Below are 27,933 nucleotides of genomic sequence, written 5' to 3' on the forward strand. Positions count from 1 at the left end.
AGAATACAGAATATAATAATAAAACTTTTTCCTTTCTTTCCTTAATTTCTCCCTCTTCATTTTCTCATGAATCATGACTCACACAACAATACCTCACATCAGTGCTTCATGATAACAGCATCCTTCCTTAAAATAAAGCAGAAGTTATGATATACTGCACAAAATCTTAGCAATGTTTTTACTCTGTCCTCTTAAAAGGGGTTTCTAGCACTTGCAACAAATCTTGGGTAGTACTATGTATTACTTCCTTGTACAAGAAAACAGCCTGTGTTATCATTAGGCTCATTTGCTCCCATCTCACTTGCCATTACTCACAACTCCCAAGAGGCTCCTGGCAGTATAATACTTTAAGGCGATTAAAAATGCAGTTAATGAAGTTACATCATTAAAATATGGCTCAAATACCTGACCAAACATTGCAGCCTGTATTCATTCCCACAATATTTCCAATACTTTGCAAAAAGGCTTCTGCCTCTTAACTCATGTTTTTGCTTTTCAGCTCTCACATGGAAAGTTAGAGAAGCAAGAAAATCTTCACGTCCACAAAAAGCTAAAGACAAAAATCACGCAGATCCAAACATGCCATAAATTCATATTCAAAAGGGCTTATTCTTGACCTTTCATGCAATGTCATTAGGGGGTGGGTCCCACATGCGAATGTGGACACTCAGCTGAAACCCATATCATCCCTGTTAAGTGTGAATTATGTCTCTAGAGATATCTTTGCTGCTGTTGTGGTTTTGGGACTGTGACTGGAAATTAGTAGAAAACATAGCAGACAATTCTGTTGCCAATACATAAAGTCATAGAACCAGCAGTTCTTCATTTGATTCTCAGATTGTGGAATATCTTTGTATCAACCAGTTGTACTATCAGTTCAATCACAATGATACAGGAGCTTACAACCACTACAAAAACTCTCCTGTTTGGTTTTGAGAGATTTTAATTTACATCTTCAGCAAGAGAATGGCAGAAACCAGAGCTGGGATAGAGCAACTGCATCGTTACATTGCGATCATGAGTAAAATCATCAAAAGAATTTCAAAGATATGTGTATAGTTCTTAAGTCATGTAAGTGGAAAGTATACCAACTAGTCAAAAAAAATACTTAAAAACACAGCACTAGGAAGGCTCAGATGCTTAATTCTCAGCCATTTTCTAATTATCAAAGGGTGTGAGCAATGAAACACATTTCCAAGGATCCTTTAGAATACCAAATATAACCTCTCATTCCATTTCAGATAGCGGAATGCTCAATATATTGCATTCCTGAACCATCCCATCTGATAATAGCAATTCCTTAGTACAGTTCACAGACAGGCTGGATGAAGTGGCTCTCTTCTCATTAAAGTAACAAAGCAGTAAAAGTACACGCAGCAAGCTAGGTCCAAATCAGATGTGAAGGAAATCACATTACGCTGGGGTTTTGAGCAAGACAGCAGCCACATAAAGGTGAAACTTTCTCTACAGAAAATTTAATGACTACCTTTGCATCCAATTCTCGTTTTATCAAGTTTTAAGTTCAACAAAAGACAATCTCTCAGCTATAGAAAGGCAAATGAAAATCTATCAGTTTGATAAGGATCCCAGCCCATAATGCACCTCGGAAAGCTGTAGAAGTAACCAATTTCTGAGTAAGGGTCTACACAGTTTGGACTGACATCAATTCTACTTCATGGAAAGCTGAACTGGAGGGATTTTTAAAGAGGAAAAATTATATGAAAACGGGAAATACATAGCATTATTTTCTTTACAACAGAAAGACTGGAGAGTCAATGTTTCACATCTCTGTCCAGAAATGAATAATGACAGAAGTCAAACTACCGGGGGCACCTGTAATCATTCCCACAGCAAGCTATTAAATTTAAAGTGCACACAGTCACTGAAAAGAGGTAAAAGGGGGGGGGGGGGGAATAATTTCATAACTCTCTAAGAATAGAAATAGATTAGTTGGTAAAGCTGAACACACCAAACAGCAGCAATGCCAGATCAATTTTAAGCACAAAAAGGAAATCAAACCCTATTTCATCACCATTCAGAAAACAGTAAGTACTTTAGGGAGTAAGGGAGGGAGAAAGTGGAGTTGTTCTTTGTACCCTGGGCCTCTAATTCGTCAAGAGAATTATCCTCTCCAGCTACACTCGTATCTCTGCACCTAGAGCTTTTACTAAGGGCATCCTAGAAGGAATCTGTGTCTGTATTCACTTCTGCAGCAGGCTGAGTGAGTGGGGTGCTTCCTTTACATCTCTAGATGTGAGAAATAAGAACAACTCTGTTTGCTGCAACATAATTGGATTGCAGCAGTTGGCGTAATAATGTTAACCTTCTAATTATGCAATCAGACTGTATCACAGGCAAATGTCTGCCGAGCAAAGCCTTGCCAACTTCCTGAGTCATCTCACATGTCCCACTCAGACTCCTTTGTCATTTTGCCAACTTTTAAAGCAAACACTTATTTTGGTTACAAATCTTTCCATCAGTTTTAGTCCTCTGACAATACTCTGCTTGATTACAACCTAAAGGGATGTCAACACCCCTAGATGTTATACAAGACAGTACCAGAACAAAAGCTTCTTTATTTCTATGAGCACACCTAACCAGTGTGAGGTGCATTGTTCCTGAGGAGGGTATAACTTGACTGAACAGCATCAAAAGAAATTTGATCTCCCGCCACTCTGAAAAAGACTCAAAAATGAACCTCAGAAGAACCAGACATCTTTAGAAATGCAAGTAAAATTGATATGGCAAACGCAAGGACACCATTTGAGAGAGTGAACCAACTGTGTTCACTTTATTAGTCTCTATAACCTTGGTAACCATTTAGGTCTCTTTCCATATCTAATTAGAATTTAAGTGCAAGTCATTGACATTTCACTAATGTCTGGTGTTCCCTGAGCAGAAAGAACCCTGAAGTAATAGAATGTTAAGACCATACCTTCCTAGAACAGCAAAAATGTAACTATTAAAAAAATAATAGGCAAATATTGCAAAAGATGGTAAACATATAACTTATGAACCAGTTTAACTCCAGTATTTGTTTGCAGGAAACATCCAATCTCAACTCAGCAATTAAATGTGATGCTTTGCTTTATATTTAATAACTAATTAAAAGAACCCATTTTAAGCACTATAAACAAAAGAGGGAACTCTCCTTTTTGAAGCAGATTGAGGGACACATTGTCATATTCTATTAATGTATTCACATATTCTGTTATTCTACCCAGAAGTTATGAAACTGGAAGCAATTTTGCTTTAAGACAACAGTCAGCAAATTCAAATTTAAACAATCTCCCATTGTTTTAGGCTCTTTCTACACACAAGTTATTGGGAAGGGAGATACAATTCTCAAACATGCAGGTGCAAGTTTTAGGTTTTCTTCATTATTTTAATACCAGCAAAATGCACCGGAACAAGGAACACGGGGAACCATTTGTGAACAGGGGTTTTGGCATCTAGCAATTAATGCATATAGAATGGTGAATTATAATAAAGCCTTTAGACTTTCTCATAGGAATAGTGAATAAGTACAGGTAATGTGCAGTTTTACGACAAACTTCAAAAGAAGTCCTAATGAGTCCACAGTTGACATGAACTAAACTCCTTAGGCTGGGATAACATTATGAAAAGACATTTTTTTCCTGCCACTGTATAATAAATAATAAAAAAGCTTGCAGTGAATAGTTGTCTGTCACCTCTGTCAAATCTTTTATCATGTGAAAGATAACACCTAGAAGTAAAAAACTTGTACTGCAGCAAAACACAAATAACATGGACAAAAAGTCTTTCAGAAAGACAGACTGGACTCATTTGTTTCAAAATTTATTCAATTAAAAAAACACTTCCATTAGAAAATTAGAGAACTTTCATTTTGAAGGTAAAAGAGGGTCTTCAACTGAACACTTGCTGATTATCTTAAATAAAGGAATGCTGGGGAAGGACTATTCATTAGGGACTGTAGTGACAGGACAAGGGGTAACGGGTTAAAACTTAAACAGGAGAAGTTTAGATTAGATATAAGGAGGAAATTCTTTCCTGTAAGGGTGGTGAGGCACTGGAATAGGTTGCCCAGGGAGGTTGTGAATGCTCCATCCCTGGCAGTGTTCAAGGCCAGGTTGGACGAAGCCTTGGGTGTCATGGTTTAGTGTGAGGTGTCCCTGCCCATGGCAGGGGGGTTGGAACTAGATGATCTTAAGGTCCTTTCCAACCCTAACTATTCTGTGATTCTATGATTCTAAGCATTTTTAACTGGTTGGTTGGGGTTTTCCCCCCCACACACATTTGAGGCAGCCATAGCTTCTCTGGGCAGCCTGTGCCAGTGTCTCTTATGGAGTAACTATCATTAATGCAGCAACAAGTGTACGAACTTAAACTTTTGTTCTAGCATGGGGTTCTCATAGTGACAAAAGAGCTTCAAGGGCTAATCTAGCAATCTGCTAGAAAGCTTATTTCCTCTCCTGTAATTGACAAGACAGCATTTATGACCTTTCTTTAAGGAACCACAAAACCAGAGAAGAAACCTATAGGACACCTGGGCCACCTTCACAAAGATTAACTCTATGTGCTCTGGAATAAAAGCTTGCGGAATGTCCTCATCACTTGTTTGCCATCATGTGGTTATAGCCCCTTCATGACTTGCAGTAGTATGGCAAGACGTAGGTCAGACAGATGTTCCTAATTAACTGCACTCATTTGTCTTGCGTTCAGCCCCTTATAGGAAATACATTCCGATTTTTAAGAACATTCTTACATTACAAGAATGAATTTAAAAGAATTGAAGTTTTCATTTTATCTAAGGTTACAGAAAAATTTCCACTAGCATCTTTCCAACAAGAAGAGATTGACTCTGCTTGAACAACTGAGTATTGGCACAAAACCCACGAGCAGTCTGAAGGCTTATTTTGTGCTGAGTAATGATGACAGTCAAGATTTCTTAAATTATGCTATTAGTAACAGTTAACACTTAACACTTTTGATAGAATACAGAAAGTAAAACAAGGGATACAGGCTGCTTATAAGCAAGACTAAGAGGTCAGAACAGTGATCTCTCACAAGCTCTTCTGCTGCTGGAGTCACCTACACATATTCCAGTGTCTGGACAGGTTCTCTTTGCCCTTCCTTTGCAGGCAACCCTTCAGCCTCTCATATCAAGTTATGATTTATTCAGGTCAGCTATCAAAGCTGCAGTTACAGATTTCCTCACGTGGCTTTAAAGGTCAAAACCATGCCTCTTCAGCTCAGGTCACCCTTGCTGTTCTCATACTGTATACCAAGGTCAAGAAGCTTAGTTTCCTCTCATGAAAGGATGACAAAGAGTTAATCTCACAACTGACAGCAATACCAGATGTAGCACAAATAGCAAACAGTGGCAATTTAGCAAGTTTGGCATTCACTTCGTTTCCCACAGGTCATTTCTGCAGGTAAAGAAATACTTGATGAGAAGTTACCTTCTCGTGCCACATAACAAGACCATTATGAGTTGAAACCAGCTGAAACTGAGTCAGCTGATCGGAGCTAGCCTAGCTAGAACCACAGCCGGCACGCTTCAGCGACCGCGAGGGTCAACGGAGATTAGGAAAATCAGAGAGGAGAGCGCAGAGACATCGCGATTCCCGACATCTCCCGATCCCCGAAGCCACAGCAGCCCTTGCGAGAGAGAGGCTGACGTGGCGGGGGGCGTTCCCACGGTGACGGCGACCACTCCCTACTGCTTGCCTTGAAAAAGCCTTTGAGAGGGCAGCGACCGGTCGCTGCCCACCGGGTGCAGGGAGGAACAAGCAGGTCGTGTTGCTGGTGTCCCAGACTGCAGACCAATATGGTTGTCTCCAGAAAGAGAGCTTGCAGTAAGACGACTACAGCAACTCAGACGGAGACCCCGTCCCAAACCGTGGCTGTTCAGGTCTCTGGGTGCAGGGAGTGCCAGAGCCTGATGCTGCCGGGGGAGGGAGGACAGCATTCCACCTGCGTGAGGTGTGAGCAGGTAGAAGATCTGCTTAGCCTGGTGGCAAGACTTAAGGAGGAGGTCGAGACGCTGAGGACCATCAGGGAGTGTGAAAGGGAGATCGACTGGTGGAGTAACTCCCTGGCGTGCCGGTCGGAACGGTTCCAGGGAGATACCCCCCAAAAGGGGAAGGACCCCCTGCCTTCTCAGGCAGAGGGGGATGGCCCGAGACAGCCCCTGCCCTGTAGCTGTAGCGCAGAGGTAGGGGACCAAAAAGACGACGAGGGTTGGAAGCGAGTTCCGGTTCGACGTCGGGGGAAACCCTCCCCCCTTCCTGCCCTGCTTCCCCAGGTGTCCGTCCGTAATAGGTTCGAGGCCCTGGATCTTGAAGGAGAGGTAAGTGAGAATGTGGGGCAAGGCCAGCCCACAAGGCCACATAGGAAAAGGGGGTCGACTTTGCACCTCAGGACTGCCTCTGTTAAGAAAGAAAGAAGGGTCATTGTAGTAGGGGATTCCCTTCTGAGAGGAACAGAGGGCCCGATATGCAGAGTTGACCCTCATCATAGGGAAGTGTGTAGTCTGCCTGGAGCCCGGATCAGGGATATCACCAGGGCGCTCCCCAACCTGGTGCACCCGACAGACTACTACCCGCTGCTGGTCTTCCAGACAGGTGGGGAGGAAGCTGCTTCCCGCAGTCTGAGGGGGATGAAGAAAGACTACAGGGCCTTGGGGCGGATGGTGAAAGAGTCTGGGGCTCAAGTGATCTTCTCCGCACTCCTTCCATCTTCCACTGATGATGTGGGAAGGAATGGGAAGATTCAGTTCATGAACAATTGGCTACGAGACTGGTGCTACAGGCAGGGCTTTGGATTCTTTGATAATGGCTGGTTTTATAGGGCACCAGTCTGGACAATGTCAAGTGAGAAAGGTTTGTCTCACAGAGGCAAAAGGATACTGGGGCACGAATTAGCAGGGCTCATTTGGAGAGCTTTAAACTAGATTCGAAGGGGGATGGGGTTGTTGCTGGGCTTGCCCCAGTGGGGCAGCGCTCCAGAATTAATGAAGACTGGGAGGCCTCCTATAATCCTAGGGTGAAATCGGTGTGCTCAGCTCGCTCCCTGAAATGTCTGTACACCAATGCGCGCAGCATGGGAAATAAACAGGAGGAGTTGGAAACCTGTGTTAAGTCAGGAGACTATGATCTGGTGGCAATTACAGAGACGTGGTGGGACAGCTCACATGACTGGAATATAGTCATGGAGGGCTATGTCCTTTTTAGGAAAGACAGGCCAGCCAGGAGGGGTGGTGGGGTTGCTCTTTATGTGCGGGAGGAACTACATTGCACCGAGTTCTGTCTGGGGACAGATGATGAGCGAGTTGAGAGTCTGTGGGTGAGAATTAAGGGGCAGGCTGGCAGGGGGGATACTGTTGTAGGTGTCTGTTACAGACCACCGGATCAGGGTGAGGAAGTTGACGAGGCCTTCTACAGGCAGCTGAGAGAGGCCTCACAGTCACAGGCCGTGGTCGTCATGGGGGATTTTAACTTCCCTGATGTTTGCTGGAAGGACCACTCGGCAACCCAGCCGCAGTCCAGGAGGTTCCTCCAGTGTGTGGATGATAACTTCCTCCTGCAAATGGTGGATGAGCCGACCAGGAGAGGAGCGCTGCTGGATCTCATCCTCACTAACAAGGAGGGTCTGGTTGAAGCAGTAAGGGTAGAGGGCTGCCTTGGTTGCAGCGACCACGAGATGGTGAAGTTCAGGATCTTGTGTGGTAGGACTAGTAGAATACCAAGTAGAATTGCAACCCTGGACTTTAGCAGGGCAAACTTTGGCCTTTTCAAGCAATTGCTAGGGGAAATCCCATGGGCAAGGCTGCTTGAAGGAAAAGGGGCCCAAGATAGTTGGTTGACATTCAAGGACTGCTTTTTCCGTGCTCAAGATCGGAGCATCCCGACACGTAGGAAGTCAAGGAAGAGGGCCAAGAGACCTGTGTGGCTAAATAGGGAATTGCTGGGTATGCTCAAGTGGAAGAGGAGAGTTTACAGGTCATGGAAGGAGGGGCTGGCCACTTGGGAGGAATATAAGGCTGCTGCTAGGGGATGTAGGAAGGCAGCTAGGAGGACTAAGGCTTCCTTAGAATTAAACCTGGCAAGAAGGGTCAAGGACAGCAAAAAGAGCTTTTTCAAGTACATGGCAGACAAAACTAACACCAGAGGCAATGTAGGCCCACTGATGAACGGGATGGGTGCCCTGGTGACAGAAGATGCAGAGATGGCAGAGTTACTGAATGCCTTCTTTGTCTCTGTCTACTCTGCTGCAGGCAGTCCTGAAGAGCCCTATACCCCTGAGACCTTAGATGAAGTCAGGTCGACGGAGCGACTTGCCTTAGTCGATGAGGAATGGGTTAGAGATCAGTTGAGCAATCTGGACGTCCATAAATCCATGGGTCCAGATGGGATGCACCCGCGGGTGCTGAGGGAACTGGCGGAAGTCATTGCTAGACCACTCGCCATCATCTTTACCAAGTCTTGGGAAACGGGAGAGGTGCCTGAGGACTGGAGGAAGGCAAATGTCACTCCGGTCTTCAAAAAGGGCAAGAAGGAGGACCCGGGTAACTATAGACCGGTCAGCCTCACCTCCATCCCTGGGAAAGTGATGGAACACCTTGTCCTTGGTGCCATCTTAAAGCATATCAAGGATAAGAGGGTTATGAGGGGCAGTCAACATGGCTTCACCAGGGGGAAATCATGTTTGACCAATCTCTTAGCCTTTTATGAGGAAATAACATGGTGGATGGATGATGGCAGAGCGGTGGATGTGGTCTACCTTGACTTCAGCAAAGCCTTTGACACAGTCTCCCACAGCATCCTCACAGCTAAATTGAGGAAGTGTGGACTGGATGACCAGGTAGTGAGGTGGACTGCGAACTGGCTGAAGGAGAGAAGCCAGAGAGTTGTAGTCTAAGACTGAGGGAGCTGGGTCTTTATAGTTTAGAGAAGAGGAGACTGAGGGGTGACCTTATAAGTGTCTATAAATATATAAAGGGGGAGTGTCACGAGGATGGAGCCAGGCTCTACTCAGTGGCAAACAATGATAGGACAAGGGGTAATGGGTGCAAACTGGAACACAAGAGGTTCCACTTAAACTTGAGAAGGAACTTCTTCTCAGTGAGGGTGACGGAACACTGGAACAGGCTGCCCAGGGAGGTTGTGGAGTCTCCTTCCCTGGAGACATTCAAAGCCCGCCTGGACACATTCCTGTGTAACGTTATCTAGGTGTTCCTGCTCTGGCAGGGGGATTGGACTAGATGATCTTTTGAGGTCCCTTCCAATCTCCAGCATACTGTGATACTGTGAAACTATTCTTGTTTAAAGAAAATATTCATCAACATTTTATGATTATATTTCCACATTCTGACCCACGCAGTCTGTCATGCAATCTTCTTTTACCTATAGCACTTCAATCTGTTTGCCCTTGTTTATAAATTATAAACAGGCAGTGCATGTGCACTAACTTATCCTTCTCTCTCAGACAAAATCAACTTGAATAATTAACTACAAAAATCCTACCTAGTTGCATCTGCAGCAGTAGCATCCTGGGCAAGTTCAACATTTTTCAACCTGACTACTTCATCATCTGAAGTTGAGCCAGAAACTGACTCCACTTACTTTAGCTGTCAAAAAAGAACAATTTGCTCCATCTTCCCTATGAGCCTTTCTCTCTATATCCATTAGGGAAATAGGTCAGAGACAATTTCTAGATAGTTAAAGTTGGTTAAATGAGTTCCTGCTACCAAATATGCTGCCTAGGACTGCATGTTATAAGCAGTTGACACTGAAAAACGGCTCAGCTGGAAAGCCAGTCAACATCCAGAGTCAGGATCTGCAGTAAAAGCCAGTCATGTAAAGGCAAGAAAGCAACACTAAATACAACACAGAGGTTTTCAGCTGGGCAGAGCTGCTCACTCCACAATCACGGATTTCATGGGCAAAGTGAATAAATGTCCTAGCACCCAGTAAAGCACAAACCATGAAGACAAGGCCTTTAGGCCTTAAAGCCTCACTGAAAGTTGACAGGACTTATCCTGACACTATGACATAACACGAGACTGGATAGAATACTTCTTCTCCATTGTTCCACCATTTCAGGGGTTGCATAAGCAGCTGCAAGAACACAGCATGTGACAGAAAGTGACTGCCACCAACATGAGACAGGAAAGATGGTCCACAAGCTAGGTGCAAGCCGCTAAAGCAGTCTGCAACCATATCTCCATCAACTCGTTTCAAAGTAGAAGTGCTGACGGTGCATACACATGCACAGGAATACACTACAGAAATAGACTGGTATTTAGATTACATTTTAAAGTGGACAGAGAAATGTAACAGAACTGCAAGACTACTACCATTCCCCCTCCATCCCAATAATACAACATGAAATTGAAATAAACTTCCTGTACAAAACCTTCTAAAACCTTAGATAGATCTGAAAAGACAAGACAACCAATCTTGACTGGGAAAAAACCCTACCTGGATGTTTCCAGAAGAACAGTTTGCTCTGTTCAGCAACATTACAAATACTTCGGAGAGTTTTCAATTACTTGGACTCTTAGGTTCTTCTATTCCTTTTGATCATGTTATAGCAAAGGCATTCCAGATCAATACACTGCCTACAAAGTCAAAAGAACTCAAAGCAAGGGGTTGTTTAGACATACCCTGTACTATTATTAATCCTCAGAAATGTTCTGATGTTCGGTTCATAAAGCAGAAATAATATAGGAATAGCAACATTAAAATTGAAAGAAATCAGTCATTAAAGTTAATTGCTTCTCTATACTTTCTGGGGTTTTCTTTTGTACCTCCACTGACCATGGATGGCCCCGATTATTTCACATGATTAGAAACAATTTAATTTCATGAACAATTTACTTGCTAGTGATTAAATTTTAAGCCTTTTGTGGTTACCTTTCTACTTAGTTTTACAAAGGTTTTCAGGAGAATTATGTTCACCATTGCAAGTAACTATCTGACTAAGTGGAACAGAAATTCATGGCAGTTCATGACTGAGAAAAAGCAGAGATGAGACAGGAGAAACCCTGAAATAACCAAACTGGAGTTTAAGCCTTCATGAACTTCATGCCTACGAAGAACATCACATAAAGCTGCAGTTGTTAGCTAAGTTTCTGAGAAGTCCCACAATACTAAATAAAGTTTGACATTACAGAAAACTGGAAGTCTGCAAAGCGTTCCAGTGTCCTTAGTATTTCTGTAGAAAACTACTGAAGTTATGACTTACAAGTTAAAGTGCATATGTTTTTTCAGCAACAAACTGGAAATCCTCAAACCCTGTTTCAATACCAGAATGAAATTCTGATTCCTCTACTTCCCCCAAAATAGGTTGATGTTACTTTTTAAAATAATAAGAAATAAATTCTTTGACACAAAAGAAAAAAAAAAGGGTTTGGATTAATCAACTAGGATTAGCAAAAAACATCAGTCAACAATGCAGTTAGAGATTTATTCAGTCTTCCAGATGTTTAAATGGCATTCATGCATTTTATTTTGGTTGTGGATCCATATACAACAGCAGCAGATGCGTCCATAGAATCATAGAATAGTTAGGGTTGGAAAGGACCTTAAGATCATCTAGTTCCAACCCCCCTACCATGGGCAGGGACACCGCACACTAAATCATGACACCCAAGGCTTTGTCCAACCTGGTCTTGAACACTGCCAGGGATGGAGCATTCACAACCTCCCTGGGCAACCCATTCCAGTGCCTCACCACCCTTACAGGAAAGAATTTCTTCCTTATATCTAATCTAAACTTCTCCTGTTTAAGTTTTAACCCGTTACCCCTTGTCCTATCACTACAGTCTCTAATGAAGAGTCCCTCTCCAGCACCCCTACAGGCCCCCTTCAGATACTGGAAGGCTGCTATGAGGTCTCCATGGAGCCTTCTCTTCTCCAGGCTGAACAGCCCCAACTTTCTCAGCCTGTCTTCACACAGGAGGTGCTCCAGTCCCCTGATCGTCCTCGTGGCCTCCTCTGGACTTGTTCCAACAGTTCCATATCCTTTTTATGTTGAGGACACCAGAACTGTACACAATACTCCAAGTGAGGTCTCATGAGAGCAGAGTAAAAGGGCAGGATCACCTCCTTCGACCTGCTGGTCCTGCTTTCAGAATCCACACCAAAGTTTTAAAGCTGTAATTACTCATATTCTCTTAGTAGATGATTTCCGAATTCACCAGAAGACTGATTCTTTACTAAGACCATGATCTTTACACAGTTATCAGGATTTGCATTTTCTTGTAGAAAATATTCTCTGCTACTTATCTTTACTGTCCGTTTCGTGGACTTGACCTCCTCAATTCTGCTTTTGAAGACAAGATCATAATTCCATTCATAACACAAGTGCATCAGCACTATTTGGCAATATTGCTTCACAGCTGCAGAAAACTGTTAGGAGAAATTGTTTTATGCAACTGCCAGAAAAACATCTTTTGGAAGGATACAGACCCAGCTGTTTTAGGCGTTGCACATAGCCCAGCCAATAGCATAAATAATGCCATGAAAAACAACGAGGTGATTTACAGTTTCTTGAACTAAGGATCAGCACATCCAGAAGGTCTGAGCCTCAAGAACACTTCAGAGAAGTAGAAGATCCAGAGAAAATCCCTGGGAGGCTAAAACTTTTGAAAGAGAACATATTTCAAAACTGGGCTGAGCAAAGGAATGCTATTAGAGAAAGTCAATAAGACGCCATGTCAATCACAACATACAGCGCTTCCTTCAGTGTCAGGATAAATAAAAATATTTATTTATTTTATAAATAAAATACTTGAGAGTATTTTATTTACTTATCCAGATTCAGTCACATGACTTAGAGCATCAGTCACAGCAGACCTTATGTCTGCAGGATGTGAAAAGAGACAAGCAAACAGAAGCAGACCACAGTGCCCAGGGCACAGAAAGCTTCATCAGTTAGGTCAGCCTTGTTTCCTAGAGCAAGAACCAAACCCTAAACACCTTTCATTGGCTTCTCTGTGTCATATTTACTCACCAAAATCAGACTGCTATGACTAGACCAACTAGAAAAACTTAAAATTCACAGCAGTATTACCTTACTCACACACACACTGCAAGCTTAGGGTGCAGCATTACACTAATCACAGTCTTTGCCCTCTCGTTTCTGTCCTACTTTTACAAAACCTTAAAGCCCATGCTTATTTGTTCTTCATACTGTAGGTATTTGTGCAGCAAGGATGATGGGTTAGAGATAGCTGTCTTTTGACATAAGCTGGAACACCCCTTGAGGCCACTTCCATGCTGACAGTCTCCATTTCCCATAACCTCTCCTTGCCATCCCATCCAAGGAACTCACAAAACCTCAGGCAATTTAAAGAGAAATCCTTGAAGCACCTATGGACAAAAGTAGCAACAAATACAACCATGGAAACATGCATAAAAATATAGAAACAATGTACAGGCAATAGGACTCTGCTTTGCCACAGCTTATACATTTCCTAGTCTACTTAAACGGTTCCAATTCAAGTGCAAGTCATCTGGGCTAACTACAGAGCATAAGTTGATGGCTTGGCTTCGCAAGCAAAGATTTGGGAAGGGCTTTACCCACACTTACTACAAGCACGATGACCATGGGCATGTGGGATATGCAAATCTGGTTGGAAAAAAAGGGGTGCTTAGGCAGTCAGGAAGTGTCCAACCAGGACTGTCATCTCCTGAGCAATCTCGAGCTACCCATGCGCTGCTCCGTCTGCATGCAAGGATCTGCAGCTTCCCATGCACCTTGTCACCTGCCGCTTTGACCCTCGCCCGTCCATACACACAAGTGAGAGTGAGAGTGAGCCCTTCCAGCCTGCACAGTGGATTTTTTAGGTGAGGCGCAGCTCGCACAGAACTGTCCCAACCCTTTACACCTGAGGTTTAACTGCCACGGCCTAGCTAGCTAGAGAGGTGAGAGCAAAGTCCTCAGGTCGTAGGTTCTGTAAGAGTGTCCTTCTCTTTGATGGAAGACCTTACAAGGCTAGGTGAGCTCCACCTGCCCGGGTTTGAAGAGAGGAGCTCTCCTTCTCCTATGAGGAAGGCCTGTCTTCGCTAACAAAGATTCAGGAAGGGTTTAACCCGCACATTCTGAACAAGACTGTCAGCTCCTGGGTCAATCTCGCGTGACCGATGACGCAACAGCACAACATCGAGCGTCTAGGCGGGATTCTGACTTAGAGGCGTTCAGTCATAAGCCCGCAGATGGTAGCCTCGTGCCAGTGGCTCCTCAGCCAAGCGCACGCACCAGGGGTCTGAACCTGTGGTTCCTCTCGTACTGAGCAGGATCACTATTGCAATAACACATCATCAGAAGGGTAAAACTATCCTGTCTCATGATGGTCTAACATACAGTGTAAAAAGCAAATTCTTTGTCTTCCTATTATGAAATCGTTCTCCCATTACCACATAACTTCCTCAAGAAACTAGAAACTCCGTTTCTCTTTTCTACTGCTTTTAGTATCTTTCCACCCTGCATACCTTGTATTTACACCTTAGCACATCTTCCACAAGGACAACACTGACATTCTGGTACTGTTTTACACGAGTACTTAAACCACTGGCATAAAACTGAGGAGCATTTCTGATACAGAAGCTTCCTGTTCTAAATCACAACAAACTTCTTTGCTGACATTAAACTATCCCTTCAGAAATTGCAAGTTCTGCTTGAATGAGCACTGCAAGTAATCCCCCCTGTTAGATGAGATGATATAGTACAGGGAACACAGTACGTCTAGATCAGTTCAGGGCAGGATGCAAATGAACTTAAATTTTTTCACTTTGACATGAAGCAAACAACAGCTGGGGTTTAAATTTTAGCATCAAGTTCACCAAGACATTAAAAGCTTAACAGTATTAACACCGATTTTCAGTTTATAAATGAAAGAGTTATTTATTCACTAAGTTACTAACAGATTTCAACAATTTAGGGAGAGGTGAACCTAATATCTTGTGCTTTACTTTTACTGCTAAAGCTTCTGTTCCTCAAAACAAAACTGCAACTGCCCCTGCTCCCACCCCTTCTCTAATAGCTGTTATGCTGCAGGAAATGGTTTATTGACTGTTGTTTGTTAAGCAAAAGTATATCTAAAATACACAGATTCATACTGGGGGAGTAGCTGAATAATTACAGAGGGATTTTGATTACCACAGACATTTACTTTTATTAAAAACATTATTCAAATTTGAACACGGACTGAACATTTCACACTGCTTTCAGTCAACAGCAATGTTCTCACCTCCCAGGGGGCTGCAAGCTAAGCTGTAGCTTCACGGCACAGTGTGTAGCAGAAAAATCTAAGCACAGAATTATCCCATTTATCAACCTAATTACACCTCAGAAGCTGCTGCATTAACATCAGTATCTGCATCAAACTCCAGGTGTCACCACCAATTCTCAGGCATTGAGCAATGTCAGCATATGAAAGACACAACCATTCAGGCAGAAATCAGTAGGATATTACTTTTTCACCCCTTTCAAGATCCTGTCTGGATGTTTCATTACAACTTAGAACTTGAATAGTTATTTGAGCCGTGACTACATTTACCTCAATAGAAAAGTTTGGAAATACAGTAACCTCTTACCAGAACCCAGCAAATCAGTTACAGTCATCTAAAAAAACGACCATTTGGTATTATCCAACTGGTTAAACCACTGCAAATCTTGAGTGTAATTATAATATCACAAGCTACTTTAAAATTACCTTAGCTTTTAAGTCCATTTAGTCTTACCTATAGAAAGCTAAATTCAAAAGCAACGCGCTGACTGCAGAATAATTTTCTATGTGGAACAAAGAAATATTATTAAGCTGATGTTAAAATATGCAGGCTAGAAGAACAGATCCCCTCTAAGTCATAACAGAACCACAGACACCTTTAGCATCTCCTCTAACCTCATGCTATAGAAAATGCATGTTAAATAGCAAAGAAGAATCTTCAGAGAGAAGAATCAATGATTTCAGCTGTAACTTTAGGTAAAAGCAGTCTGGTCAGACTTAAATCAAAAGACAAAGCAACTTGGGGGACACAGTATCTCCTTGCAGCAGAAAGAAGGCATTGCATGAAAAAAAAGATTCATTTTCAATTTGATTATACTCAAATGAGTATATCATATTCAAATGAAAATTGTTTTCAAACTTGAAAACTGCCAGGATGGGGAAAAACTTCTAAAATATTTAAAATATGAATTGACTTAATTTTATTCTTACATTAACTAAACTAAAGCTTTGTCTTATTTTTGTTTTGAGGCCTCTTCCCAAATAAGCAGCACTCCCTGCTGTTGCACTCCTGACTACATTATTCTCCTTTATATTTTATGAGAAATAAATATATAGAATTAAATGACTCACATAATCTTTGATGCCCTTTCTATCTTCCTGCAGTAGTACCCACCAAGCTTCATTCCACAAATGGGCACAAAAAGAGATAAAAAGGATGGAGATATTATCCTGGTTCTTATTTTTGTACATCAGTGCAAACAAATTCTATTTAATGTTTTATCTGTCAGCTCCTCCTGATAAAGCAACACAGTACTTCCATATGAGCAGTAGTTTCTGACACCCACTGCTTTTTCAACATTAATATTTAATAATATTTAAAAACAAAAACAAAACAAGAACAAAGCAGTAAAATAAGCGGCAAAGCAAAGAGTCATTCCGGGCCTGATTTTCTATTCATGGTGTGTAGTTTAACAAACAATGTCACTGTGTTTGATTTTATTATAATACCATGTGACCTGCAGAAGCTCAGGAGACCAGCTAAGAAGAGACATGAGCATTATTCCATTAGTGAGGAAAATCAATAACAGTAGTTACACGCTTTATGCAGTCTTTTGTAAAATGTCTAGTTTTCTAAAGCCTTAGTTCATATTGGATTTTAAAGGATAAAAATGCAAAATAAACCAAAAATCCTTGGCTCTCCCTAGCCAAAAAAGTGAAGGAAATTTGTGTTTCATTCAGAATCAAGGCCAAGAGTCTTGCTGTTATGCATAAATACATAAAATTCAAATGTAAATAGCATCTGCTTTACAATACAGGTTGCAGCTAGGGGTTGGTAGGTGGGGTTTTTCCTCCCTTTCAAACAATTCTTATCTATAAATTCATACTTATTAGGAATAACATCCATATTTTACACATTCTAGAAATGCTAAACTCTGAAAACCTGCACAAATGGAAAGCAGAGATAATAAGAGTCAAGTGTTCTGCCTGGGGAGAAGGCAGGTCACAAAATTAGCCCGCAAGCTTCTCTCCCGTTTCTGTTTTCTGAGGCTCCTTCACTTCTTTTGATAGAGGAGAAACTTAACCATAAATCGGGGTGATAGGAGAACTAGCAAAATCCTAAGAATAAAACTACTTTTAAAGCTCTGAAAAACAATTTCTGGGTAATCACTGCTTGGAAAATGGCACATTTGTACCTCAGTAATGACTAGATGCCCCAGTCACCAACTGGCACCCTACTGTGAGAGATAAAGGTCAGCATATTTTAATAATGTTGTAAGGATATAATATAGAGAACTAAAAGAAGTTAGCTTGATGCATGCTGCAAAGGTAACTCACAAACCAATAAGTAGCAGCATTTTTCAACATATTTTTTGAATTACTTTTTTAAATGCATACTAAAATTGCAATTCAGTTTAAGGAATAAAGTGCAACTATTAATATCAGAGCATACACAATAAATAACACATTTCTCAGATGGTGTGGAATATTATTAGGATAATTAAATTCCCATCTGCTTCTTTCAAAGAAACTGGAAAGCAGAAAGACATATAAGGTTGGAGAAAAAGCCACTGTGCCAAATGCATCACTACCATGGGTTGGGAAATCACTTGTACATAGCACTGCTCTCCTGCGTTCTCTAATTATTACTCTTCCATACCCAGTTCTGTTCATAAACAGAGAGCACATAGCTTGCTTCATTATCCACCAGTTGCTACGACACTCTATAAGAAAGCTGACAGAGGTTTTTTTCTTCATTGATCAAAGACCAAGAGCATTCACAGTCCTGCAACACGGAAGCTGCACACTCCCGAAGCTGTCACTAACGGACCATTTGGAGAATAACCCAGGATGCTGCTCAAATCCTTTCACAAAAGCAGCAAACACACCTTTCAGCCCCAGCTTTGCGACAGTCTGTGAAGACGAACTGGCTCTGGAGATCACTGCCGGAAGGCTGCAACCAGGACTATTAACTACCCGAATGCCTGTGTACAGAGCTGGCATGCTCTACAGTTCGGTAGCGGATGCAAATTACATATACCCTTTTCTTGAGGTCATTAAATAAATCAACTTTATCATCAAATCACAGACTGCTTGTATTCAGAATATGCAAGACATGTACATACACAGAAATAATAAGAAATACATATCCACAATATTTTTACACTTTTCAAGAAGTCAACTTAAAATGGCAAACACTTCCATGAGCTGCTATTTCAAATGTATTTAAAAAGAGCTAACAGCGTGAAAAATCCTTTCTCAAGGTAGTTTTTTTCAAAGATTTCACAAATACATTTGAATTCTCATCAGCAATACACACACCTTTAGTAAGCCTAAGCTTTGAACTGAGTAATTTCCCTCAGTTGCTGGTGCAACATTTTTTGAGAGGTTTGTGAGTTATAACACGAAAAACAGCACAGAAATGCATGAAGTGAATTTTGTCCTGTTATCAGCTGCATTCTCAGAAGGGGGAGCACCGTGCTGAGAAACGACCTTGTCTGTCAAACAGCATGTTAAGCTCACAGCATTAAACATTGTCTTTTTTTGTCTTTTAATTATACAGTTTTCCTTCTGCAAAAGCTATTTTCAGAAATCCCACTTATTTTTAATATCCTTACCAACTGCTGGTATTAATTAACGTTGTTCAGCTGAAATCAGAAGTTCACTGGGTTGAGTGACGAACGACAACAATGACTGACTCAAAAGTCTCAAAAATCCTTTACAATAATGCTACAGTTAGCACTTCGCAGAAGGTATTTCAGAAGAGAATGAGGTAAATTTAAAGACAAACTAACATTAATTTTCTTTCTATGTCCCAATTTACCCCTCAGCTATTCTCAAGGTTTCGCTAAATCCACTAATCTGCCAATATTGCTAAGTCTTGCAGAGATATATTGGGTTTTATTTTAGCTTCCAACAAACAGAAGCTTGTGTATAATTAAATTTCTGAAACACACCTTATTGCCAGTCCTCATTTATTTTTAGGATTTGTGGCATCTATGAGAACCACTTCTTGAAATACAGTCAAGGCAATGTGCCCAAAAGGTTACAGAATTTCAATGTCTTCCCATCAACCTGAACTCTTTGGAGACTGAGCTCCTGAACACCAAGTCTCCCAGCCCCAAGCCCTTTTCTGGCTGTTATGATTCCTAGTGCTGGAAGCACTGAAACCTTAGGAACTTGACACATTGAACTGCTAGCACCAGCTTCTTGAAATACCAAACTTATTTAACTCCTCTGGTGATCTGTAACTGTATGTTCTCTGTTGTACAAAGTAAGATGTATTTGGAATAGCTACTGTGAAAGACTTCCTCATACACACTTCCTCATACTTACTCTGTACAGAAAGCATTTATAGTGTTCAGTTTCAAATATTTCCAAAGAAAGTTAAGCTACACTATGCATAGATTTCTCTCTTGTCTCGTGTTCAAAAGGAGAATTTAAGAAATTATATAAGCATTTTAAAATTTATCCCCTAGTAAATTCCACTATAATTTAACAAACATATACACTTTGAAACTCTCATGGTTTAATCCCAGCAGGCAACTAAGTACCACATAGCCACTTGGTCACTCCCTTAGCACCTTAGTGGGAGGAGAATCAGAAAAAAGTAAAACCCGTGGTTGAGATAAGAACAGTTTAATAATAGAAATAAAATATTACCATAATAATAATGAAATGGGAGGTAAAAAGGAAGAGAGAGAAATAAAACTAAAGAAACCCAAGTGATGTACAGTACAATTGTGCACCACCCACTGACCGATGCCCAGCCCTACTCAAGCAATTAAAGTTTGCAAGCTACAAATAACTTTGAAGTGGCTATTATTTAGTTATTAGGACATTTTGAATCCTGTAAGAGTTTTTATTTTATATTCAAACCTACACACACTCATTTATAAAAGAGAGAATTCATATTGGGAAAAAAACATATTTTTTCTTAGAAAAGAGTCCCATATCCAACTAAAAGACTGATATTTTCTGAGGCCATGTTGTCTCCACCAAAAATACACTCTCTAGGCTATCTTTGCTCATCTTCACAAGTGGCTCTGATTTGTGGTTTGATTTGTGGATCTCTACATATTTGGAGATGGGACAGCTGAATGGTAACACAAGCCTACTGAAAATAGACTTGTGTTTCTGGATTATGTTTTGCAGTCATTGTAAATGGTCCACAGACCCCACAGCACCAAAGGCTACAGTTAAAGAAGGACTGCAAAGAGAAAAAGAAATCAGTTTCCCAAAATAATTTAAAGAGTGATATTTCAAGGCTTATTTCATTAAGGACAACCTGTCTCATCTTGTACCTTTTACTTCAGCAACAGGGTTAAATAACAACAATCTGATCTTTCCATTCTGTACCTCCACACTGTTTACCCTGTTTTCTAGGAAGAAAAAGATGGAAGCCAATTACAGTAACCAAACAATTATAGTTTCCATTTATGACACAAAATCTACAGTTTATGAGTCTACCTTAGCTAGATTTATATCCACTATCATCATGCAAACTTTCTAAAGCATCTTAGCATAAATCACACTGATTTCAATCTTTCAAGGTTTTATTTCTCAACATGAATTTAAAATTCTGTTAACTAAGTTCTTAAAAGTTCCTTTTTTTCTTCCGAAGACTGACAACAATAGCAAAGGCCATCTGTTCTACTCTAGTTCAGGAATTTTTAAGTAGTGCTCAAAGGAAAAAGAGGAAAAATGCCCTTCAAACATCATTGCCACCCAATTTCTTCAGAAATACCTTAAATCCTCTCTTCATCAGGGACTGTAGAGAATGACACCGGGAAATGGGTTTAAACTTAAACAGGGGAAGTTCAAGTTAGATATAAGGAGGAAGTTCTTCCCTGTGAGGGTGGTGAGGCACTGGAATGGGTTGCCCAGGGAGGTTGTGAATGCTCCATCCCTGGCAGTGTTCAAGGCCAGGTTGGACAGAGCCTTGGGTGACATGGTCTAGTGTGAGGCATCCCTGACCATGGCAGGGGGATGGAACTAGATGACCATCTAGTCATTTCAACTAGACCAAAACCAACTAGTCCTTTCAAACCCCAACCATTCTATGATTCTACTACTGCCAATGCATTCTGGCATATATGAACCTCTGCTAGTAGCCTTTGTGAAACTAAGTCCAAAACACATTTTAGACACCAGCAATGTCTATCAGACAGAAAATCATGAGAGAGCACTCACAGATAATTTTAACTTTCACCAACCCATATTTTCCAAGCTCATAACCAAGAAATTCACCAAATTACTGCAATTTTGCAACCAGTATAGACAAGGCGAGTGATGTTTGTCAGCTACAGTCATTCAAACAATCAGGTTTAAGTATAAAAAAAAACAAAACACAAAGCTATGAGGGAAATGCTCATCACTCATTTGTGTTTGGTAAGCTCTTGGGATATACCTGCACTACCTTTCCATTTCTCCTTCATATTATAAGTAGGGCTAATTATCTTTTAAGGAATGAAATACGACATTTTCTTAGTCTCCTAATTTCAGAAGCTGTTTTTTTTTTTCTTGGGGGGTGGGAATACTGTGAAAGTCAATAAAAATGTCACAAGTCATTAAATTCTTGTATGCTGATAATGGTCAGACACATATGCAGCACATATATAAACGCATACACACACATTAGTGTGATAGGAGAATCTACTGAAGTCAGAAATCAAAAAGAAATCAGCCTCAAAATAAGTAGAGTCCAGTTTCTGACCTATTTTACTTACTCTAACCTGATAGCAAATGAGTGATGGCTGAATGCTGATCAGAAAACAGCAAAATCTTAATATTTACATTTGATGGCAATTTTCTTGAAATTAAATTAAGGTGTTCATTTTTATTGTCCTAAGGTACGTATAGGAAAGTAATGGTGAGGTAAGCAAAATGTCATTCTTAATAGTTGGTATTAGAAAAGCAGACAAGTACTATCCATATGTGGGATGCACACCTTCAAGTGATTAGTCTGATTTAAAACAGCAACAAAAAAACAGTTTGACAAAATAAGCACTATCAAAACCTTGGGAAACGGCAGCATTGTTTGTCTTTACTATACTCATAGTATTTAACTAATAACAGACAGGAATCATGGGTACTGGATAGAAGACAGTCAATAAGGAAACGAGGAAAACAGACTGCTTCATTACAGGTATTTTTGAAGGCAACCTAGTGAGGAATTACCATACTTAAATCTGTAGGAGGGCCAACCTTGTCAACACTTCACTTAAGAGTTTTAAATTGAATGAAAAGCACTTTGAAAAGGAGAAAAAAAGAAAACAACCAAACAAACAAAAAAAAAAAAGCTACAGAAAAAGAATTGTTCCATTAACACGATGAAAGCAGTTAGACCAGGAAGCCATAAAGTGAAAGGAATTAAATCAAACATTCCCCTTTTGGTTAAAGGCAACTATTAGCCAAAGAACATTAAAAGCTTTAAAAGAACTGCTTGCATTTATACTAAAACACACAAAGGATGAAACCCCAATTCCACTGATACACACTGCAAATCTGGCACTGATTTAATGAGGGTCAAGATTTCACATATGAAGACCAAAGATCTAAATAACAGCATTAACTGCTAGGAAACTGCAATTCCATGCAGAACCATCCTTAAAATCCATACAGAAAGGAGCCACATTGTCGTGGTTTAAACCCAGTCAGGTAATTCGTTCGCTCACTTCCCCCCCTTTTCTTGCCCTCCCCCTGCTCTCGGAGGGACAGAGAGGAGAATCGAAAAGAATGCAACTCCCACAGGTTGAGATAAGAACAGTTTAGTAACTAAGGTATAACACAGATCACTACTGCTACCACCAATGATAATAATGATAAAGGAAATAACAAGGGAAGAGAATACATCATCTCACCACCAGCCGACCGATAACTCGCCCCCCCCAGCCCGACCAAGCTCCGACCGATACCTCCTCCAACCCTGCAGGCCCCCGGCCCTTCCGGCTAACTCCCAGTTACCTCCTGGGCATGACGTGCTGTGGTATGGAATACTTCTTTGGTCAGTTTGGGTCAGGTGTCCTGTCTCTGCTTCCTCCTGGCTCCCCCTCCTCCCTGGCAGAGCATGAGGCTCACAAAGTCCTTGGCCAAACCAAAACATCGCTTGTTATCAGCTCTGTTCCCGAGCTGAAAGTCAAAACATTGCACTGCACCAGCTACCAAGAAGGGGAAAAATGACTGCTACTGCTGAACCCAGGACATTATCCACCCCTTATTCCATACCATTCACGTCATGCTCAGATCCCATATTTTCAATATACTCTTATCTTAGTGCATAGACCAGTCCCTATAAAGCTGCTGAGTCCATCTGGTCCATGATGCCAGGCTCCATCTCTTGTAATAGTCTTCCAGAGCAGGAGAGACTGTGTGCAGTGTTCACACTCGTGAATAACCTGGGCAATAGTGTCCATTGCTAAGTCCACCCCTCGATCACGAGTCCATCTCTGTGTTGCATCTCTGCTCTGCTGGCCTGAAGTGCATTGGGCCCACCAGGCTCAAAATAATTCACTGTCCCCTTCAGCAGTTTCTGCAGCTTGTTGCTGGGGACTCCACACAGCTGCCTTCCATCTCCGATGCTTCCAAAGCACTGGAGGGGCCCAGTGGACTAGATACTTGCCCATACTGTCCCACACACCCTGCCACTCATGACTGTCCAGCTTTGGGGAAAATCTCTTGGTCCCCCCATATCGTCGTCTAACCCCAGACAAGACCCAGACCTGACTCTGCTTAACTTTTGAGATCAGACAAAATGGTTGTGGGTAGAACACAGTCTGTGTGTGTGCCAACATGCTGATCCCCATCACAATCAGCAGGCAGGTCCCAAGGATACCCAAAGGCCATTCAAAACCTTCAGAACTCTCAGTTGATGCTGCTGTACTTGTCACTGGGGCCGGTGTAGCTGCTGTGCTTGCCGGCTCTCCCACCTCCAGCTTCTCTTTTCCTGAGTCCAGCTCTTCCTCCTCTGCCTTGCTGGGAAATGCTGCCTGGTCTCCTGCATCCTCCTGGGGCTCGGCGGGCGGCTTCCGGGAAACGCTCTCGGCCGTCTCAGGGCTGGGCTCGGCCGCTGGGCTCGGCTCGGCCGCGGGGCTCGGCTCGGCCGCGGGGCTCGGCTCCGCCGCGGGGCTCGGCTCCTCCGCCGCCTTCTCCCGCTGCTCGGCAGCCGCTTCCTTCTGCTCCTCGACCGCCCCGACCTCCTCCACCGGCAGCCGTCCCCTCGCGGCCTCCGGCCCCGCTCCCGCCGCCGCTTGGTCCCCGGGGCCGCTCTCCCGGGCCGGTTCGGCTGCCGCCGGCTCCCGGGGCCGCTCCCCCTCGGCTCCCCGCAGCCTCACGAAGATGGAGAGTAGGGCGAGGGCCAGGACGGTGAAGAGCAGCCGGACGGCCACGTACAAGTCCAAGGCCACGTCCGTCCCGCCCTGCTGCTGGAGCCCGCCCGTATTACAAGCCATTGCCATAAAGCACAGTGAGACAAGAACCTTAGCCCAGGCCCCACACTTGATAAACACTATCACAGCAAATACCGGCTCTACGTAAGTTACAACATTCTGAAGCTGTGAGATCAAGAGGAACAAGTCTGAGAGCCAATAAATCAGCATTGTGACGAGTGACTATTAATCCAGTCAAATCTGTCGTTATCTCAACCCCTCGTGCCCCACGTTGGGCGCCAAAAAGAACTGTCGTGGTTTAAACCCAGTCAGGTAATTCGTTCGCTCAATTCCCACCCCTTTTCTTGCCCTCCCCCTGCTCTCGGAGGGACAGAGAGGAGAATCGAAAAGAATGCAACTCCCACAGGTTGAGATAAGAACAGTTTAGTAACTAAGGTATAACACAGATCACTACTGCTACCACCAATGATAATAATGATAAAGGAAATAACAAGGGAAGAGAATACATCATCTCACCACCAGCCGACCGATAACTCGCCCCCCCCAGCCCGACCAAGCTCCGACCGATACCTCCTCCAACCCTGCAGGCCCCCGGCCCTTCCGGCTAACTCCCAGTTACCTCCTGGGCATGACGTGCTGTGGTATGGAATACTTCTTTGGTCAGTTTGGGTCAGGTGTCCTGTCTCTGCTTCCTCCTGGCTCCCCCTCCTCCCTGGCAGAGCATGAGGCTCACAAAGTCCTTGGCCAAACCAAAACATCGCTTGTTATCAGCTCTGTTCCCGAGCTGAAAGTCAAAACATTGCACTGCACCAGCTACCAAGAAGGGGAAAAATGACTGCTACTGCTGAACCCAGGACACACATTAAAACGAATTATAATTCAGCACATAAGCTTCTTAGACCCAATTCCAAAAACAAACACTTTAGATAATAGGCAAAATCCTCTTTCATAGCCCAGTCATGCTAAATGATACACTGGTCAACTTGCACTCTAGCTGAATGATCTTTAGGATACTCAGTCCCATAAGGGCGCCAAAAAAATAAACCATTTTATATGGTCTTTTTCATTGCTGTCAAGCTTGAGCCTCTCATAACAACCCCAACTACACAAAAAAGCCAAAAGCAGGGTTATTTCATCACCACATAGCAGAACATAAAGGATTGTTACACAAATCCAAGCATTAAGCATTTTCTTAAAAGACAGATCTTAAGAGTCATGTACCTCCCACATTAAGCAGGACTGGGGGGGGGGGGGGATGAAGAGGAAAATCCCATTTAGATTCAATGTGTTTTAAATGCTGATTCTTTTTTTAATGTCAGTTACTTAGAATAACAGCTGTTAAATTAACTGCTGCAGAGATATAGATCTATATTATACATATCCATATTATAAATAACCATGTTTTTCTGACTAGAGCATTTATGCTGTTTTTATTGACAATTCACTTGTAGTTTTGATGCCATATCATAATACATAATGTTTTAACAACTAACTCTTTATAATGCACTCCCTTACTCAACAGACATAAGCAGTCATAGTATTCATTTTTATTGGAATACATACAACAAAAGAAGAAATCATTTAGAGCGACCTTTAAAGTACACTTGAGAAATCTACACTTAAAGACTTAAAATAATTAAATTGCCCTCATTAATCTGGTCCATATAGTAAAATTGCAGTTCATTAAAGAGAGCAAAACACTACAGCACTGCAAGCATCCTGTAGATGTCAGCTCAAAGCCCCACAGCAAACGTGCACAATTCTGTCCAACTGGGTATAGAGGTTAGCATGCTTAATTTTATATCAATCAGGGTATTTTAACACCAAACACTCTACAGTTACACAGCCATTCAGAGGAGGTCAGATTACGCAAAGAGAGTTCCCAAAGACGTAACCAACATGGAAATGAAGGCTCAGTTTCTTGCAACAGTTGGGTTTACTCCGAAGAAGTAACTGCATCAAAGCCTACTCAGCAAGTGTTCTGGATTTCTAGAATTTGGGCACTCTCCATCCTTACATTGCAACCTCACGAGGTGTGGAAAGCAAAACGTATTGTGAAGTTTCCTTTCAGATTTGTATCATTGCTTATACCCCGCAGTTAAGTATGTGGGCACATATGTATGTATACAAAATTAAATCTGTTTGAAGTAAATATAGAGTATACATATATGCATGCTTTTCTATACACATTTTCTGAGCACTACATAAATCCTACACCAGACGTCCTGTTATGCTGTTCTGCAAGAAGTAACTTGGCATAAAGGGAAGTGTATGATGCTGCAGAAAGCGCTTTATATATTACATTGTAAAGTGGCAGACAAGTAAGCCTGCCTCTACATACAGTGCTTTAACAACTCTTTAAATCATGCCACAAGTGTCTCCTGCAAAATTCCTCCTATTTTTACAAACACTATTTCCAAATCATGACAACTCTTCTATTTTTGCACCATCACAACATACTCAGATAAAATTCCAACAGGATGAAACCACAAACTTCGCCTTCAGTCAGAACATATTTGGGGCTTTTTAATAATAAAAAAGCCTTTCTCAAGTTTGACATTAGGCTTCCTTTTTCCACTTCTAGTTCTTCTCCAGCTGCCTCCTCTTTCTACACTTATTTGACTCACACTTTGTCAACAAGGTTCACATGTTCTGATTCTGAAGTTAAACAGACTCAAATTCTATATTCCTGCTCACCCTCCTCTCTACCTCAGCTGCAGTTATCAAAGGCATCAAAGGAGTGTTTAATATGGGTTTGCCAGTGTGCTACTTCAAACCTGCATTGTGGAAGTATTAAATAAGCTTGGATGTTCCATAAAATTCATCATAAAACCCATACAAAACACCATAATTGGTGTTCAGTGGGTAAGCTAATCTTCTAAATCACAACCCCCTGCATTTACTGGGCTGTGAAGACCACAGGAATAGTCCTCCTACAGGAGAACAAGGGACAATTGAAGCTAGTATCCCTGTCTTCAACACTGGCAAACTGTAAGCATCCCCAAGAAGAGAAGGATACACATACAAGAATGCTCCTGGATAGCCTCCCAGCCTCCAGCAGTAGGTTGTGTAAGACCACGATTAACCTCCGTAATTGCAAGTGGACATCTGCTCCACCATTAACTTCCATGAGCTGCAGGTGAATATCTGCTCCTCCATGAGCTGCGGGTTGATGTCTGCTCCACTATTAATCTCCACAGGCTGCAGTGAATATCTGCTCCACCATTAACCTCCACAGGCTGCAGGTGGATATCTACTCCACTATTAACCTCCATGGCTATCTGCTGCACCATGGACCTCCACAGGCTGCAGGGGAATTTCTCCTCT

The 27,933-nt window shown here is 42.0% G+C and overlaps 1 protein-coding gene across 2 annotated transcripts in view; it reads right to left on the reverse strand.

Annotated features, from left to right (window-relative positions):
* CLSTN2 (calsyntenin 2) overlaps positions 1-27,933 on the reverse strand; it is a 322,557-nt gene that overhangs the window by 288,302 nt on the left and 6,322 nt on the right. The window contains exon 1 of one of the 2 annotated variants that reach the window (XM_062613219.1): positions 27,724-27,751. The exons of the other annotated variant lie outside the window; for it this stretch is intronic. Coding sequence (XP_062469203.1) covers positions 27,724-27,736 — 13 coding nt within the window. The 5' untranslated portion in view covers positions 27,737-27,751. Of the gene's footprint in view, positions 1-27,723; positions 27,752-27,933 lie in introns of those variants that run through there. 2 annotated transcript variants of the gene reach the window in all.

This window comes from Pezoporus occidentalis, unplaced genomic scaffold (assembly GCF_034315485.1).
Source record: "Pezoporus occidentalis ecotype Australia unplaced genomic scaffold, CSIRO_AGI_Poc_V1 ctg164, whole genome shotgun sequence".
In the NCBI taxonomy this organism is placed as follows: Eukaryota; Metazoa; Chordata; class Aves; order Psittaciformes; family Psittacidae; genus Pezoporus; species Pezoporus occidentalis.